A 19,304-nucleotide genomic window follows, 5' to 3' on the forward strand; every position below is an offset into this window, starting at 1 on the left:
CTCCCAGTCACTGTCTACAGCGTTCTATTATAGAGAGGATCAGAGAGCAGTGTGCTGCACAGAACAGCAGCGATTCACCTCCCAGTCACTGTCTACAGCGTTCTATTATAGAGAAGATCAGAGAGCAGTGTGCTGCACAGAAGAACAGCAGTGATTCACCTCCCAGTCACTGTCTACAGCGTTCTATTATAGAGAAGATCAGAGAGTAGTGTGCTGCACAGAAGAACAGCAGCGATTCACCTCCCAGTCACTGTCTACAGCGTTCTATTATAGAGAGGATCAGAGAGCAGTGTGCTGCACAGAAGAACAGCAGCGATTCACCTCCCAGTCACTGTCTACAGTGTTCTATTATAGAGAAGATCAGAGAGCAGTGTGCTGCACAGAAGAACAGCAGCGATTCACCTCCCAGTCACTGTCTACAGCTTTCTATTATAGAGAAGATCAGAGAGCAGTGTGCTGCACAGAACAGCAGCGATTCACCTCCCAGTCACTGTCTACAGCGTTCTATTATAGAGAAGATCAGAGAGCAGTGTGCTGCACAGAACAGCAGCGATTCACCTCCCAGTCACTGTCTACAGCGTTCTATTAAAGAGAGGATCAGAGAGCAGTGTGCTGCACAGAAGAACAGCAGCGATTCACCTCCCAGTCACTGTGTACAGCGTTCTATTATAGAGAGGATCAGAGAGCAGTGTGCTGCACAGAAGAACAGCAGCGATTCACCTCCCAGTCACTGTCTACAGCGTTCTCTTATAGAGAAGATCAGAGAGCAGTGTGCTGCACAGAAGAACAGCAGTGATTCACCTCCCAGTCACTGTCTACAGCGTTCTCTTATAGAGAAGATCAGAGAGCAGTGTGCTGCACAGAAGAACAGCAGCGATTCACCTCCCAGTCATTGTCTACAGCGTTCTATTATAGAGAGGATCAGAGAGCAGTGTACTGCACAGAAGAACAGCAGCGATTCACCTCCCAGTCACCGTCTACAGTGTTCTATTATAGAGAGGATCAGAGAATAGTGTGCTGCACAGAAGAACAGCAGCAATTCACCTCCCAGTCACTGTCTACAGCGTTCTATTATAGAGAAGATCAGAGAGCAGTGTACTGCACAGAAGAACAGCAGCGATTCACCTCCCAGTCACTGTCTACAGCGTTCTATTATAGAGAGGATCAGAGAGCAGTGTGCTGCACAGAAGAACAGCAGCGATTCACCTCCCAGTCACTGTCTACAGCGTTCTATTATAGAGAGGATCAGAGAGCAGTGTGCTGCACAGAAGAACAGCAGCGATTCACCTCCCAGTCACTGTCTACAGCGTTCTATTATAGAGAAGATCAGAGAGCAGTGTGCTGCACAGAAGAACAGCAGCGATTCACCTCCCAGTCACTGTCTACAGCGTTCTATTATAGAGAAGATCAGAGAGCAGTGTGCTGCACAGAACAGCAGCGATTCACCTCCCAGTCACCGTCTACAGCGTTCTATTATAGAGAAGATCAGAGAGCAGTGTGCTGCACAGAAGAACAGCAGCGATTCACCTTCCAGTCACTGTCTACAGCGTTCTATTATAGAGAGGATCAGAGAGCAGTGTGCTGCACAGAAGAACAGCAGCGATTCACCTCCCAGTCACTGTCTACAGCGTTCTATTATAGAGAAGATCAGAGAGCAGTGTGCTGCACAGAAGAACAGCAGCGATTCACCTCCCAGTCACTGTCTACAGCGTTCTATTATAGAGAAGATCAGAGAGCAGTGTACTGCACAGAACAGCAGCGATTCACCTCCCAGTCACTGTCTACAGCGTTCTATTATAGAGAAGATCAGAGAGCAGTGTGCTGCACAGAACAGCAGCGATTCACCTCCCAGTCACTGTCTACAGCGTTCTATTATAGAGAAGATCAGAGAGCAGTGTGCTGCACAGAAGAACAGCAGCGATTCACCTCCCAGTCACTGTCTACAGCATTCTATTATAGAGAAGATCAGAGAGCAGTGTGCTGCACAGAACAGCAGCGATTCACCTCCCAGTCACTGTCTACAGCGTTCTATTATAGAGAGGATCAGAGAGCAGTGTGCTGCACAGAAGAACAGCAGCGATTCACCTCCCAGTCACTGTCTACAGCATTCTATTATAGAGAAGATCAGAGAGCAGTGTGCTGCACAGAAGAACAGCAGCGATTCACCTCCCAGTCACTGTCTACAGCGTTCTATTATAGAGAAGATCAGAGAGCAGTGTGCTGCACAGAACAGCAGCGATTCACCTCCCAGTCACTGTCTACAGCGTTCTATTATAGAGAAGATCAGAGAGCAGTGTGCTGCACAGAAGAACAGCAGCGATTCACCTCCCAGTCACTGTCTACAGCGTTCTATTATAGAGAAGATCAGAGAGCAGTGTGCTGCACAGAAGAACAGCAGCGATTCACCTCCCAGTCACTGTCTACAGCGTTCTATTATAGAGAAGATCAGAGAGCAGTGTGCTGCACAGAAGAACAGCAGCGATTCACCTCCCAGTCACTGTCTACAGCGTTCTATTATAGAGAGGATCAGAGAGCAGTGTACTGCACAGAAGAACAGCAGCGATTCACCTCCCAGTCACTGTCTACAGCGTTCTATTATAGAGAGGATCAGAGAGCAGTGTGCTGCACAGAAGAACAGCAGCGATTCACCTCCCAGTCACTGTCTACAGCGTTCTATTATAGAGAAGATCAGAGAGCAGTGTGCTGCACAGAACAGCAGCGATTCACCTCCCAGTCACTGTCTACAGCGTTCTATTATAGAGAGGATCAGAGAGCAGTGTGCTGCACAGAAGAACAGCAGGGATTCACCTCCCAGTTACTGTCTACAGCGTTCTATTATAGAGAGGATCAGAGAGCAGTGTGCTGCACAGAAGAACAGCAGCGATTCACCTCCCAGTCACTGTCTACAGCGTTCTATTATAGAGGATCAGAGAGCAGTGTGCTGCACAGAAGAACAGCAGCGATTCACCTCCCAGTCACCGTCTACAGCGTTCTATTATAGAGAGGATCAGAGAGCAGTGTGCTGCACAGAAGAACAGCAGCGATTCACCTCCCAGTCACTGTCTACAGCGTTCTATTATAGAGAAGATCAGAGAGCAGTGTGCTGCACAGAAGAACAGCAGCGATTCACCTCCCAGTCACTGTCTACAGCGTTCTATTATAGAGAGGATCAGAGAGCAGTGTGCTGCACAGAACAGCAGCGATTCACCTCCCAGTCACTGTCTACAGCGTTCTATTATAGAGAGGATCAGAGAGCAGTGTGCTGCACAGAAGAACAGCAGCGATTCACCTCCCAGTCACTGTCTACAGCGTTCTATTAAAGAGAAGATCAGAGAGCAGTGTGCTGCACAGAAGAACAGCAGCGATTCACCTCCCAGTCACTGTCTACAGCGTTCTATTATAGAGAGGATCAGAGAGCAGTGTACTGCACAGAAGAACAGCAGCGATTCACCTCCCAGTCACTGTCTACAGCGTTCTATTATAGAGAGGATCAGAGAGCAGTGTGCTGCACAGAAGAACAGCAGCGATTCACCTCCCAGTCACTGTCTACAGCGTTCTATTATAGAGAAGATCAGAGAGCAGTGTGCTGCACAGAACAGAAGTGATTCACCTCCCAGTCACTGTCTACAGCGTTCTATTATAGAGAGGATCAGAGAGCAGTGTGCTGCACAGAAGAACAGCAGCGATTCACCTCCCAGTCACGGTCTACAGCGTTCTATTATAGAGAAGATCAGAGAGCAGTGTGCTGCACAGAAGAACAGCAGCGATTCACCTCCCAGTCACCGTCTACAGCGTTCTATTATAGAGAGGATCAGAGAGCAGTGTACTGCACAGAAGAGCAGCAGCGATTCACCTCCCAGTCACTGTCTACAGCGTTCTATTATAGAGAAGATCAGAGAGCAGTGTGCTGCACAGAACAGCAGCGATTCACCTCCCAGTCACTGTCTACAGCGTTCTATTATAGAGAAGATCAGAGAGCAGTGTGCTGCACAGAACAGCAGCGATTCACCTCCCAGTCACTGTCTACAGCGTTCTATTAAAGAGAAGATCAGAGAGCAGTGTGCTGCACAGAAGAACAGCAGCGATTCACCTCCCAGTCACTGTCTACAGCGTTCTATTATAGAGAGGATCAGAGAGCAGTGTACTGCACAGAAGAACAGCAGCGATTCACCTCCCAGTCACTGTCTACAGCGTTCTATTATAGAGAGGATCAGAGAGCAGTGTGCTGCACAGAAGAACAGCAGCGATTCACCTCCCAGTCACTGTCTACAGCGTTCTATTATAGAGAAGATCAGAGAGCAGTGTGCTGCACAGAACAGAAGTGATTCACCTCCCAGTCACTGTCTACAGCGTTCTATTATAGAGAGGATCAGAGAGCAGTGTGCTGCACAGAAGAACAGCAGCGATTCACCTCCCAGTCACGGTCTACAGCGTTCTATTATAGAGAAGATCAGAGAGCAGTGTGCTGCACAGAAGAACAGCAGCGATTCACCTCCCAGTCACCGTCTACAGCGTTCTATTATAGAGAGGATCAGAGAGCAGTGTACTGCACAGAAGAACAGCAGCGATTCACCTTCCAGTCACTGTCTACAGCGTTCTATTATAGAGAGGATCAGAGAGCAGTGTGCTGCACAGAAGAACAGCAGCGATTCACCTCCCAGTCACAGTCTACAGCGTTCTATTATAGAGAGGATTAGAGAGCAGTGTGCTGCACAGAAGAACAGCAGTGATTCACCTCCCAGTCACTGTCTACAGCGTTCTATTATAGAGAAGATCAGAGAGCAGTGTGCTGCACAGAAGAGCAGCAGCGATTCACCTCCCAGTCACTGTCTACAGCGTTCTATTATAGAGAGGATCAGAGAGCAGTGTGCTGCACAGAAGAACAGCAGCGATTCACCTCCCAGTCACGGTCTACAGCGTTCTATTATAGAGAAGATCAGAGAGCAGTGTGCTGCACAGAAGAACAGCAGCGATTCACCTCCCAGTCACCGTCTACAGCGTTCTCTTATAGAGAAGATCAGAGAGCAGTGTGCTGCACAGAAGAACAGCAGCGATTCACCTCCCAGTCACTGTCTACAGCGTTCTATTATAGAGAGGATCAGAGAGCAGTGTACTGCACAGAACAGCAGCGATTCACCTCCCAGTCACTGTCTACAGCGTTCTATTATAGAGAAGATCAGAGAGCAGTGTGCTGCACAGAAGAACAGCAGCGATTCACCTCCCAGTCACTGTCTACAGCGTTCTATTATAGAGAAGATCAGAGAGCAGTGTGCTGCACAGAAGAACAGCAGCGATTCACCTCCCAGTCACTGTCTACAGCGTTCTATTATAGAGAAGATCAGAGAGCAGTGTGCTGCACAGAACAGAAGTGATTCACCTCCCAGTCACTGTCTACAGCGTTCTATTATAGAGAGGATCAGAGAGCAGTGTGCTGCACAGAACAGCAGCGATTCACCTCCCAGTCACTGTCTACAGCGTTCTATTATAGAGAGGATCAGAGAGCAGTGTGCTGCACAGAAGAACAGCAGTGATTCACCTCCCAGTCACTGTCTACAGCGTTCTATTATAGAGAAGATCAGAGAGCAGTGTGCTGCACAGAAGAACAGCAGTGATTCACCTCCCAGTCACTGTCTACAGCGTTCTATTATAGAGAGGATCAGAGAGCAGTGTGCTGCACAGAAGAACAGCAGCGATTCACCTCCCAGTCACTGTCTACAGCGTTCTATTATAGAGAAGATTAGAGAGCAGTGTGCTGCACAGAAGAACAGCAGCGATTCACCTCCCAGTCACTGTCTACAGCGTTCTATTATAGAGAAGATCAGAGAGCAGTGTGCTGCACAGAACAGCAGCGATTCACCTCCCAGTCACTGTCTACAGCGTTCTATTATAGAGAGGATCAGAGAGCAGTGTGCTGCACAGAAGAACAGCAGCGATTCACCTCCCAGTCACTGTCTACAGCGTTCTATTATAGAGAGGATCAGAGAGCAGTGTGCTGCACAGAAGAACAGCAGTGATTCACCTCCCAGTCACTGTCTACAGCGTTCTCTTATAGAGAAGATCAGAGAGCAGTGTGCTGCACAGAAGAACAGCAGCGATTCACCTCCCAGTCATTGTCTACAGCGTTCTATTATAGAGAGGATCAGAGAGCAGTGTGCTGCACAGAAGAACAGCAGCGATTCACCTCCCAGTCACCGTCTACAGTGTTCTATTATAGAGAGGATCAGAGAATAGTGTGCTGCACAGAAGAACAGCAGCAATTCACCTCCCAGTCACTGTCTACAGCGTTCTATTATAGAGAAGATCAGAGAGCAGTGTACTGCACAGAAGAACAGCAGCGATTCACCTCCCAGTCACTGTCTACAGCGTTCTATTATAGAGAGGATCAGAGAGCAGTGTGCTGCACAGAACAGCAGCGATTCACCTCCCAGTCACCGTCTACAGCGTTCTATTATAGAGAAGATCAGAGAGCAGTGTGCTGCACAGAAGAACAGCAGCGATTCACCTCCCAGTCACTGTCTACAGCGTTCTATTATAGAGAAGATCAGAGAGCAGTGTGCTGCACAGAACAGCAGCGATTCACCTCCCAGTCACTGTCTACAGCATTCTATTATAGAGAAGATCAGAGAGCAGTGTGCTGCACAGAAGAACAGCAGCGATTCACCTCCCAGTCACTGTCTACAGCGTTCTATTATAGAGAGGATCAGAGAGCAGTGTGCTGCACAGAAGAACAGCAGCGATTCACCTCCCAGTCACTGTCTACAGCGTTCTATTATAGAGAGGATCAGAGAGCAGTGTGCTGCACAGAACAGCAGCGATTCACCTCCCAGTCACTGTCTACAGCATTCTATTATAGAGAGGATCAGAGAGCAGTGTGCTGCACAGAAGAACAGCAGCGATTCACCTCCCAGTCACTGTCTACAGCATTCTATTATAGAGAAGATCAGAGAGCAGTGTGCTGCACAGAAGAACAGCAGCGATTCACCTCCCAGTCACTGTCTACAGCGTTCTATTATAGAGAAGATCAGAGAGCAGTGTGCTGCACAGAACAGCAGCGATTCACCTCCCAGTCACTGTCTACAGCGTTCTATTATAGAGAAGATCAGAGAGCAGTGTGCTGCACAGAAGAACAGCAGCGATTCACCTCCCAGTCACTGTCTACAGCGTTCTATTATAGAGAAGATCAGAGAGCAGTGTGCTGCACAGAAGAACAGCAGCGATTCACCTCCCAGTCACTGTCTACAGCGTTCTATTATAGAGAAGATCAGAGAGCAGTGTGCTGCACAGAACAGCAGCGATTCACCTCCCAGTCACTGTCTACAGCGTTCTATTATAGAGAGGATCAGAGAGCAGTGTACTGCACAGAAGAACAGCAGCGATTCACCTCCCAGTCACTGTCTACAGCGTTCTATTATAGAGAGGATCAGAGAGCAGTGTGCTGCACAGAAGAACAGCAGCGATTCACCTCCCAGTCACTGTCTACAGCGTTCTATTATAGAGAAGATCAGAGAGCAGTGTGCTGCACAGAACAGCAGCGATTCACCTCCCAGTCATTGTCTACAGCGTTCTATTATAGAGAAGATCAGAGAGCAGTGTGCTGCACAGAAGAACAGCAGCGATTCACCTCCCAGTCACTGTCTACAGCGTTCTATTATAGAGAAGATCAGAGAGCAGTGTGCTGCACAGAAGAACAGCAGCGATTCACCTCCCAGTCACTGTCTACAGCGTTCTATTATAGAGGATCAGAGAGCAGTGTGCTGCACAGAAGAACAGCAGCGATTCACCTCCCAGTCACCGTCTACAGCGTTCTATTATAGAGAGGATCAGAGAGCAGTGTGCTGCACAGAAGAACAGCAGTGATTCACCTCCCAGTCACTGTCTACAGCGTTCTATTATAGAGAAGATCAGAGAGCAGTGTGCTGCACAGAAGAACAGCAGCGATTCACCTCCCAGTCACTGTCTACAGCGTTCTATTATAGAGAAGATCAGAGAGCAGTGTGCTGCACAGAAGAACAGCAGCGATTCACCTCCCAGTCACTGTCTACAGCGTTCTATTATAGAGAGGATCAGAGAGCAGTGTATTGCACAGAAGAACAGCAGCGATTCACCTCCCAGTCACTGTCTACAGCGTTCTATTATAGAGAAGATCAGAGAGCAGTGTGCTGCACAGAAGAACAGCAGCGATTCACCTCCCAGTCACTGTCTACAGCGTTCTATTATAGAGAGGATCAGAGAGCAGTGTGCTGCACAGAAGAACAGCAGCGATTCACCTCCCAGTCACTGTCTACAGCGTTCTATTATAGAGAAGATCAGAGAGCAGTGTGCTGCACAGAAGAACAGCAGCGATTCACCTCCCAGTCACTGTCTACAGCGTTCTATTATAGAGAAGATCAGAGAGCAGTGTGCTGCACAGAAGAACAGCAGCGATTCACCTCCCAGTCACTGTCTACAGCGTTCTATTATAGAGAGGATCAGAGAGCAGTGTGCTGCACAGAAGAACAGCAGCGATTCACCTCCCAGTCACTGTCTACAGCGTTCTATTATAGAGAAGATCAGAGAGCAGTGTGCTGCACAGAAGAACAGCAGCGATTCACCTCCCAGTCACTGTCTACAGCGTTCTATTATAGAGAAGATCAGAGAGCAGTGTGCTGCACAGAAGAACAGCAGCGATTCACCTCCCAGTCACTGTCTACAGCGTTCTATTATAGAGAAGATCAGAGAGCAGTGTACTGCACAGAAGAACAGCAGCGATTCACCTCCCAGTCACTGTCTACAGCGTTCTATTATAGAGAGGATCAGAGAGCAGTGTGCTGCACAGAAGAACAGCAGCGATTCACCTCCCAGTCACTGTCTACAGCGTTCTATTATAGAGAAGATCAGAGAGCAGTGTGCTGCACAGAAGAACAGCAGCGATTCACCTCCCAGTCACTGTCTACAGCGTTCTATTATAGAGAGGATCAGAGAGCAGTGTGCTGCACAGAAGAACAGCAGCGATTCACCTCCCAGTCACTGTCTACAGCGTTCTATTATAGAGAAGATCAGAGAGCAGTGTGCTGCACAGAAGAACAGCAGCGATTCACCTCCCAGTCACTGTCTACAGCGTTCTATTATAGAGAAGATCAGAGAGCAGTGTGCTGCACAGAAGAACAGCAGTGATTCACCTCCCAGTCACTGTCTACAGCGTTCTATTATAGAGAGGATCAGAGAGCAGTGTGCTGCACAGAAGAACAGCAGCGATTCACCTCCCAGTCACTGTCTACAGCGTTCTATTATAGAGAAGATCAGAGAGCAGTGTGCTGCACAGAACAGCAGCGATTCACCTCCCAGTCACTGTCTACAGCGTTCTATTATAGAGAAGATCAGAGAGCAGTGTGCTGCACAGAAGAACAGCAGCGATTCACCTCCCAGTCACCGTCTACAGCGTTCTATTATAGAGAAGATCAGAGAGCAGTGTGCTGCACAGAACAGAAGTGATTCACCTCCCAGTCACTGTCTACAGCATTCTATTATAGAGAAGATCAGAGAGCAGTGTGCTGCACAGAAGAACAGCAGCGATCCACATCCCAGTCACTGTCTACAGCGTTCTATTATAGAGAGGATCAGAGAGCAGTGTGCTGCACAGAAGAACAGCAGCGATTCACCTCCCAGTCACTGTCTACAGTGTTCTATTATAGAGAAGATCAGAGAGCAGTGTGCTGCACAGAAGAACAGCAGCGATTCACCTCCCAGTCACTGTCTACAGCGTTCTATTATAGAGAGGATCAGAGAGCAGTGTGCTGCACAGAAGAACAGCAGCGATTCACCTCCCAGTCACTGTCTACAGCGTTCTATTATAGAGAAGATCAGAGAGCAGTGTGCTGCACAGAACAGCAGCGATTCACCTTACAGTCACTGTCTACAGCGTTCTATTATAGAGAGGATCAGAGAGCAGTGTGCTGCACAGAAGAACAGCAGCGATTCACCTCCCAGTCACTGTCTACAGCGTTCTATTATAGAGAAGATCAGAGAGCAGTGTGCTGCACAGAAGAACAGCAGCGATTCACCTCCCAGTCACTGTCTACAGCGTTCTATTATAGAGAGGATCAGAGAGCAGTGTGCTGCACAGAACAGCAGCGATTCACCTCCCAGTCACTGTCTACAGCGTTCTATTATAGAGAGGATCAGAGAGCAGTGTGCTGCACAGAACAGCAGCGATTCACCTTACAGTCACTGTCTACAGCGTTCTATTATAGAGAGGATCAGAGAGCAGTGTGCTGCACAGAAGAACAGCAGCGATTCACCTCCCAGTCACTGTCTACAGCGTTCTATTATAGAGAAGATCAGAGAGCAGTGTGCTGCACAGAAGAACAGCAGCGATTCACCTCCCAGTCACTGTCTACAGCGTTCTATTATAGAGAGGATCAGAGAGCAGTGTGCTGCACAGAAGAACAGCAGCGATTCACCTCCCAGTCACTGTCTACAGCGTTCTATTATAGAGAGGATCAGAGAGCAGTGTGCTGCACAGAAGAACAGCAGCGATTCACCTCCCAGTCACTGTCTACAGCGTTCTATTATAGAGAAGATCAGAGAGCAGTGTGCTGCACAGAAGAACAGCAGCGATTCACCTCCCAGTCACTGTCTACAGCGTTCTATTATAGAGAGGATCAGAGAGCAGTGTGCTGCACAGAAGAACAGCAGCGATTCACCTCCCAGTCACTGTCTACAGCGTTCTATTATAGAGAAGATCAGAGAGCAGTGTGCTGCACAGAAGAACAGCAGCGATTCACCTCCCAGTCACTGTCTACAGCGTTCTATTATAGAGAGGATCAGAGAGCAGTGTGCTGCACAGAACAGCAGCGATTCACCTCCCAGTCACTGTCTACAGCGTTCTATTATAGAGAAGATCAGAGAGCAGTGTGCTGCACAGAAGAACAGCAGCGATTCACCTCCCAGTCACTGTCTACAGCGTTCTATTATAGAGAGGATCAGAGAGCAGTGTGCTGCACAGAACAGCAGCGATTCACCTCCCAGTCACTGTCTACAGCGTTCTATTATAGAGAGGATCAGAGAGCAGTGTGCTGCACAGAACAGCAGCGATTCACCTCCCAGTCACTGTCTACAGCGTTCTATTATAGAGAGGATCAGAGAGCAGTGTGCTGCACAGAAGAACAGCAGCGATTCACCTCCCAGTCACTGTCTACAGCGTTCTATTATAGAGAAGATCAGAGAGCAGTGTGCTGCACAGAAGAACAGCAGCGATTCACCTCCCAGTCACTGTCTACAGCGTTCTATTATAGAGAGGATCAGAGAGCAGTGTGCTGCACAGAAGAACAGCAGCGATTCACCTCCCAGTCACTGTCTACAGCGTTCTATTATAGAGAAGATCAGAGAGCAGTGTGCTGCACAGAAGAACAGCAGCGATTCACCTCCCAGTCACTGTCTACAGCGTTCTATTATAGAGAGGATCAGAGAGCAGTGTGCTGCACAGAAGAACAGCAGCGATTCACCTCCCAGTCACTGTCTACAGCGTTCTATTATAGAGAGGATCAGAGAGCAGTGTGCTGCACAGAAGAACAGCAGCGATTCACCTCCCAGTCACTGTCTACAGCGTTCTATTATAGAGAAGATCAGAGAGCAGTGTGCTGCACAGAACAGCAGCGATTCACCTCCCAGTCACTGTCTACAGCGTTCTATTATAGAGAGGATCAGAGAGCAGTGTGCTGCACAGAAGAACAGCAGCGATTCACCTCCCAGTCACTGTCTACAGCGTTCTATTATAGAGAAGATCAGAGAGCAGTGTGCTGCACAGAAGAACAGCAGCGATTCACCTCCCAGTCACTGTCTACAGCGTTCTATTATAGAGAAGATCAGAGAGCAGTGTGCTGCACAGAAGAACAGCAGCGATTCACCTCCCAGTCACTGTCTACAGCGTTCTATTATAGAGAGGATCAGAGAGCAGTGTGCTGCACAGAACAGCAGCGATTCACCTCCCAGTCACTGTCTACAGCGTTCTATTATAGAGAAGATCAGAGAGCAGTGTGCTGCACAGAAGAACAGCAGCGATTCACCTCCCAGTCACTGTCTACAGCGTTCTATTATAGAGAAGATCAGAGAGCAGTGTGCTGCACAGAAGAACAGCAGAGATTCACCTCCCAGTCACTGTCTACAGCGTTCTATTATAGAGAGGATCAGAGAGCAGTGTGCTGCACAGAAGAACAGCAGCGATTCACCTCCCAGTCACTGTCTACAGCGTTCTATTATAGAGAGGATCAGAGAGCAGTGTGCTGCACAGAAGAACAGCAGCGATTCACCTCCCAGTCACTGTCTACAGCGTTCTATTATAGAGAAGATTAGAGAGCAGTGTGCTGCACAGAAGAACAGCAGCGATTCACCTCCCAGTCTCTGTCTACAGCGTTCTATTATAGAGATCAGAGAGCAGTGTGCTGCACAGAAGAACAGCAGCGATTCACCTCCCAGTCACTGTCTACAGCGTTCTATTATAGAGAAGATCAGAGAGCAGTGTGCTGCACAGAAGAACAGCAGCGATTCACCTCCCAGTCACTGTCTACAGCGTTCTATTATAGAGAAGATCAGAGAGCAGTGTGCTGCACAGAAGAACAGCAGCGATTCACCTTCCAGTCACTGTCTACAGCGGTCTATTATAGAGAGGATCAGAGAGCAGTGTGCTGCACAGAACAGCAGCGATTCACCTCCCAGTCACTGTCTACAGCGTTCTATTATAGAGAGGATTAGAGAGCAGTGTGCTGCACAGAAGAACAGCAGCGATTCACCTCCCAGTCTCTGTCTACAGCGTTCTATTATAGAGATCAGAGAGCAGTGTGCTGCACAGAAGAACAGCAGCGATTCACCTCCCAGTCACTGTCTACAGCGTTCTATTATAGAGAAGATCAGAGAGCAGTGTGCTGCACAGAAGAACAGCAGCGATTCACCTCCCAGTCACTGTCTACAGCGTTCTATTATAGAGAAGATCAGAGAGCAGTGTGCTGCACAGAAGAACAGCAGCGATTCACCTTCCAGTCACTGTCTACAGCGGTCTATTATAGAGAGGATCAGAGAGCAGTGTGCTGCACAGAACAGCAGCGATTCACCTCCCAGTCACTGTCTACAGCGTTCTATTATAGAGAAGATCAGAGAGCAGTGTGCTGCACAGAAGAACAGCGATTCACCTCCCAGTCACTGTCTACAGCGTTCTATTATAGAGAGGATCAGAGAGCAGTGTGCTGCACAGAAGAACAGCGATTCACCTCCCAGTCACTGTCTACAGCGTTCTATTATAGAGAGGATCAGAGAGCAGTGTGCTGCACAGAAGAACAGCGATTCACCTCCCAGTCACTGTCTACAGCGTTCTATTATAGAGAGGATCAGAGAGCAGTGTGCTGCACAGAACAGCAGCGATTCACCTCCCAGTCACTGTCTACAGCATTCTATTATAGAGAGGATCAGAGAGCAGTGTGCTGCAGAGAAGAACAGCAGCGATTCACCTCCCAGTCACTGTCTACAGCGTTCTATTATAGAGAAGATCAGAGAGCAGTGTGCTGCACAGAACAGCAGCGATTCACCTCCCAGTCACTGTCTACAGCGTTCTATTATAGAGAAGATCAGAGAGCAGTGTGCTGCACAGAACAGCAGCGATTCACCTCCCAGTCACTGACTACAGCGTTCTATTATAGAGAAGATCAGAGAGCAGTGTGCTGCACAGAAGAACAGCAGCGATTCACCTCCCAGTCACTGTCTACAGCGTTCTATTATAGAGAGGATCAGAGAGCAGTGTACTGCACAGAAGAACAGCAGCGATTCACCTCCCTGTCACTGTCTACAGCGTTCTATTATAGAGAAGATCAGAGAGCAGTGTGCTGCACAGAAGAACAGCAGCGATTCACCTCCCAGTCACTGTCTACAGCGTTCTATTATAGAGAGGATCAGAGAGCAGTGTGCTGCACAGAAGAACAGCAGCGATTCACCTCCCAGTCACTGTCTACAGCGTTCTATTATAGAGAAGATCAGAGAGCAGTGTGCTGCACAGAAGAACAGCAGCGATTCACCTCCCAGTCACTGTCTACAGCGTTCTATTATAGAGAAGATCAGAGAGCAGTGTGCTGCACAGAACAGCAGCGATTCACCTCCCAGTCATTGTCTACAGCGTTCTATTATAGAGAAGATCAGAGAGCAGTGTGCTGCACAGAAGAACAGCAGCGATTCACCTCCCAGTCACTGTCTACAGCGTTCTATTATAGGGAAGATCAGAGAGCAGTGTACTGCACAGAAGAACAGCAGCGATTCACCTCCCAGTCACTGTCTACAGCGTTCTATTATAGAGAAGATCAGAGAGCAGTGTGCTGCACAGAAGAACAGCAGAGATTCACCTCCCAGTCACTGTCTACAGCGTTCTATTATAGAGAGGATCAGAGAGCAGTGTGCTGCACAGAAGAACAGCAGCGATTCACCTCCCAGTCACTGTCTACAGCGTTCTATTATAGAGAGGATCAGAGAGCAGTGTGCTGCACAGAAGAACAGCAGCGATTCACCTCCCAGTCACTGTCTACAGTGTTCTATTATAGAGAAGATTAGAGAGCAGTGTGCTGCACAGAAGAACAGCAGCGATTCACCTCCCAGTCTCTGTCTACAGCGTTCTATTATAGAGATCAGAGAGCAGTGTGCTGCACAGAAGAACAGCAGCGATTCACCTCCCAGTCACTGTCTACAGCGTTCTATTATAGAGAAGATCAGAGAGCAGTGTGCTGCACAGAAGAACAGCAGCGATTCACCTCCCAGTCACTGTCTACAGCGTTCTATTATAGAGAGGATCAGAGAGCAGTGTGCTGCACAGAACAGCAGCGATTCACCTCCCAGTCATTGTCTACAGCGTTCTATTATAGAGAAGATCAGAGAGCAGTGTGCTGCACAGAAGAACAGCAGCGATTCACCTCCCAGTCACTGTCTACAGCGTTCTATTATAGAGAGGATCAGAGAGCAGTGTGCTGCACAGAAGAACAGCAGCGATTCACCTCCCAGTCACTGTCTACAGCGTTCTATTATAGAGAAGATCAGAGAGCAGTGTGCTGCACAGAAGAACAGCAGCGATTCACCTCCCAGTCACTGTCTACAGCGTTCTATTATAGAGAAGATCAGAGAGCAGTGTGCTGCACAGAACAGCAGCGATTCACCTCCCAGTCATTGTCTACAGCGTTCTATTATAGAGAAGATCAGAGAGCAGTGTGCTGCACAGAAGAACAGCAGCGATTCACCTCCCAGTCACTGTCTACAGCGTTCTATTATAGAGAGGATCAGAGAGCAGTGTGCTGCACAGAACAGCAGCGATTCACCTCCCAGTCACTGTCTACAGCGTTCTATTATAGAGAGGATCAGAGAGCAGTGTGCTGCACAGAAGAACAGCAGCGATTCACCTCCCAGTCACTGTCTACAGCGTTCTATTATAGAGAGGATCAGAGAGCAGTGTGCTGCACAGAAGAACAGCAGCGATTCACCTCCCAGTCACTGTCTACAGCGTTCTATTATAGAGAGGATCAGAGAGCAGTGTGCTGCACAGGAGAACATTCTAGCTAGAAGCACTGATAGGGAAGGGAGTGAGATTGAGAAAGTGCAATATTGGCTGTAGTACACAGTGACTGTAAGACCCCCGGCTGCCCAGGTAACTAGCAGCACCCTGCGATCGTTGTGGGGTGCTGCAGGAGAGAGACAGAGGGAGCTACCTCCTTCTGTCAAACTCCTTACAGCTTGCGGTTGCTTCCGGCCGCCGGTGTAAGGGTTAAACTGCCGGGACCGAAGTTTACTGCCTGCCTGCTGGGGATTACACACAGCAACCAGCGATCGCGCTGCGGGTGCTGCAGGGAAGACAGAGGGAGCTCCCTCCCTCTGTTACAAAACTTACAGCCCGCGGTCTGTAAGGGTTAAACAGCTGAAGTTTACATTGGTCCCGGCAGTGCGGTATTACACTGGGCAGTACCCACGAGAACCATGGACGTGTATACTCGTCCAAATGCGGGAACGTGCATCCCCCTGGACATGTATCCCCCTCTAGTACATGAGTACTTATCCTCTAGCCACAGAATCTGTGGGGATAAATGTCTGATCGTGAGGGGTCCGACCCCTGAGACCCCCGCGATCTCCTGCCTGGCATCCCGTTTGTATATCTCCGGCTCTCCCATAGAGATTTATAGAGAGGCATGTCGGGCACCTCTTCATGCAGTGGTTGACAGTAATCCCTGCACGGAGCGGAGGTCACTTGCGCCTAGAGAGAGCTGGGAGGCCCCCAGTCTGAGATATGTTTTGGGGGAGAGGGGAGGTATTCCAAAATTTGTTCTGTAGTCCCAGAGATTCTAGTTACACCACTACTTCCCCCAAAATATTATTGCAGCCGGTGACTGAATATAATCTGTGACCCTTCTCTGTATTTAGTGGTTACTACTTACCTGGGTGGTTACCTGTAGAAATGTCCTTAAACTGCTCATCACCGCTCACATCTGTCTCTTCTTCTTTTACTATTACGTCCGGAGCATTAATATAGATCAGATCTTTCCCTGTAGGAATATCCTCCTTATACTGCTCATCACCGCTCATATCTGTCTCTTCTTCTTCTTCCTTTATGTCTGTAGTATTAATATAGATCAGATCTTTCACTGTATGAATGTCCTCCTTATACTGCTCATCACTGCTCACATCTGTCTCTTGTTCTTCCTTTATGTCTGTAGCATTAATATAGATCAGATCTTTCCCTGTAGGAATGTGCTCCTTATACTGCTCATCGATGCTCACATCTGTCTCTTCTTCCTTTATGTCTGTAGCATTAATATTGATCAGATCTTTCCCTGTAGGAATGTGCTCCTTATACTGCTCATCACCGCTCACATCTGTCTCTTCTTCCTTTATGTCTGTAGCATTAATATAGATGAGATCTTTCTCTGTAGTAATGTCCTCCATATTCTGCTCATCAAGAGGACGGGGACACCTCTCTGGTGCTGTTCTCTTACTGGATCTGACTGTAGGGAACACATACAGAGACTGAATTCATTCTTTACATACAAATAATGAGAGGACGTGTGTATATAGTCATGTCTATTACCTGCTGATGTGAGGGGCTGCTGATCCTCCATCATGACCTGATCCTTGTACTGATCCTTGTGTCCTTCTACATACTCCCACTCCTCCATGGAGAAATAGACCGCCACGTCCTGGCACCTTATAGGAACCTGTATTGTGAATAAACATTTAATTCTATACAATCCCAGGATGTTATATGGAGACATTTGAGGGGATATTCCTGCACATGATTTATCTTCTTGCTCTCGGATGATGAGGTGAATACTTGTCGGGGCAGATCCTCTATATTATGGTCACATGTCCCGAACTGACCGCAAGTCTGATGATCCAGCTGTCAGTTCAGGTCATTATACCCAAAGCGCCCGTCCCATGGAGTGTAAGGAGTTAAGTGATATTTCATAGTATCACTGCTCCCCTCCCCCAGGACTATATAGATGGCTACTTACTGTCTGGCCCCTAAGGATAGAATTGGCAGTGCTGTGCGCCACTTAACCCTAGCTAGACTGGTTGTTCTTATCCCAGCGAGGAGAAGGGACAATAAGCAGCTATCTGTATAGTGTGTGGCCCCAAAAAAGGTAAGTGGCAATGCATCACCATCATTTAACTCCTTTATGGCTGACTGGGCAGGAGGTATATAATGTATAGCCATGGGCCCAGCTCCGAAGCAGGAGATGCATCAAATCTTACATATCTTCTGCTCTTGTGCAGGAAAACCCTTTCAGAGCAGGGACTCCTGTCATTAACCCTTTAAGGACCCAGGGCTTTTCCGTTTTTGAACTTTTTAAAATGTAGGTGAGGAGGTATTTTCCTACTCACCTTTTAAAAATCATAACCCTTTCAATTTTGCACCTACAGACCCATATGTGGCTTATTTTTTGAGCCACCAATTCTACTTTGTAATGACATCAGCCATTTTACCCAAAGATCTACAGCGAAACAAAAAAAAAATCATTGTGCGGAAAAAAAAAACACGCAATTTTGTAACTTTTGGGGGCTTCCGTTTCTACGCAGTGCATTTTTCGGTAAACATGACAACTTATCTTTATTCTGTAGGTCCATATGATTAAAATGATCCCCTACTTATATAGGTTGGATATTGTCGCACTTCTGGAAAAAATCATAACTTCATGCACGAAAATTAAATTGTTTAAAAATGTCATCTTCTGACCCCTATAACTTTTTATTTTTCCGCATACAGGGCGGTATGAAGGCTCATTTTTTGAGCCGTGATCTGAAGTTTTTATCGCTACCATGATCTGACTTTTTGATCGCTTTTTATACATTTTTTATGGTATAAAAAGTGACCAAAATTACGCTATTTTGGACTTTTGAATTTTTTTGCACGTACGCCATTGACCGTGAGGTTTAATTAATTATATATTTTTATAGTTTGGATATTTAAGCACGCGGCAATACCACATATGTTTATATTTATTTTTATTTACATAGGTTTTTTTTTTATGGGAAAAGGGGCGTGATTCAAATTTTTATTAGGGAAGGGGTTAAATCAAATTCATGAACTATTTATTTTAATTTTATTTTGCAATATTATAGCCCCCACAGGAGACTATAGCATGCAGTATAGAAATAGCGGGGTCCCGGTCAGCTGAGAGAACAGGTGGAGGTCCCTAACCTCGCTCCACGCTGTCTGAACGACGCTCCAATCCTGCAGGCAGCCTCAGCATCACAGCATTGATCAGTGTATGTAATCTATAGATTCCATGTAATAGTCTATTACAGGGACTAAAAAACTGGGAATAAGGTAAAAAGAACATTAACTTAATGTGAATAAGCCCCTCCCCTAATAAACAATTGAATCTTCCCCATTTACCAATTTTTTTTTTTCTTTTTTTAAAATAAAATAATGTAAACAAAAATAAATCTAAACATATGTGTAACCGCACGGTCAATGGCGTAAACGTAAAAAAATACAACTTCATGGACCAGAAAAAAATTCTTAAAAAGCGATCAAAGAGTCTCATCAAAACTAAAGTGGTTCCGATAAAAATTACAGATCACGGCGCAAAAAATGACTTTCATACATCCCTGTATACGGAATAATAAGAGAGTTATAGGGGACAAGGTAGGACAATCTGATGCATAATAATTTATGTACAAAACGTTTGAATTGTTTTATATTTTAAAAGTATTAAAATAAAACCTATATAAATCATTGATCATTGTAATCGTTTGGACCTACAGAATAAATGTGCACTGCGTCCAAACAGAAGAACCCAGATTTTAAAATT

The 19,304-nt window shown here is 47.2% G+C and overlaps 1 protein-coding gene across 2 annotated transcripts in view; it reads right to left on the reverse strand.

The window, feature by feature from the left end:
- The window catches only part of LOC130298120 (oocyte zinc finger protein XlCOF22-like), a 71,201-nt gene that overhangs the window by 21,661 nt on the left and 30,236 nt on the right, over window positions 1-19,304 (reverse strand). Inside the window, exons 1-2 of one of the 2 annotated variants that reach the window (XM_056551016.1) lie at window positions 17,078-17,198; window positions 16,440-16,994 (exon numbers count right to left, since the gene is read on the reverse strand). The exons of the other annotated variant lie outside the window; for it this stretch is intronic. Coding sequence (XP_056406991.1) covers window positions 16,440-16,994; window positions 17,078-17,165 — 643 coding nt within the window. The 5' untranslated portion in view covers window positions 17,166-17,198. Of the gene's footprint in view, window positions 1-16,439; window positions 16,995-17,077; window positions 17,199-19,304 lie in introns of those variants that run through there. 2 annotated transcript variants of the gene reach the window in all.

This window comes from Hyla sarda (assembly GCF_029499605.1).
Source record: "Hyla sarda isolate aHylSar1 chromosome 1 unlocalized genomic scaffold, aHylSar1.hap1 SUPER_1_unloc_22, whole genome shotgun sequence".
NCBI classification, from domain to species: Eukaryota; Metazoa; Chordata; class Amphibia; order Anura; family Hylidae; genus Hyla; species Hyla sarda.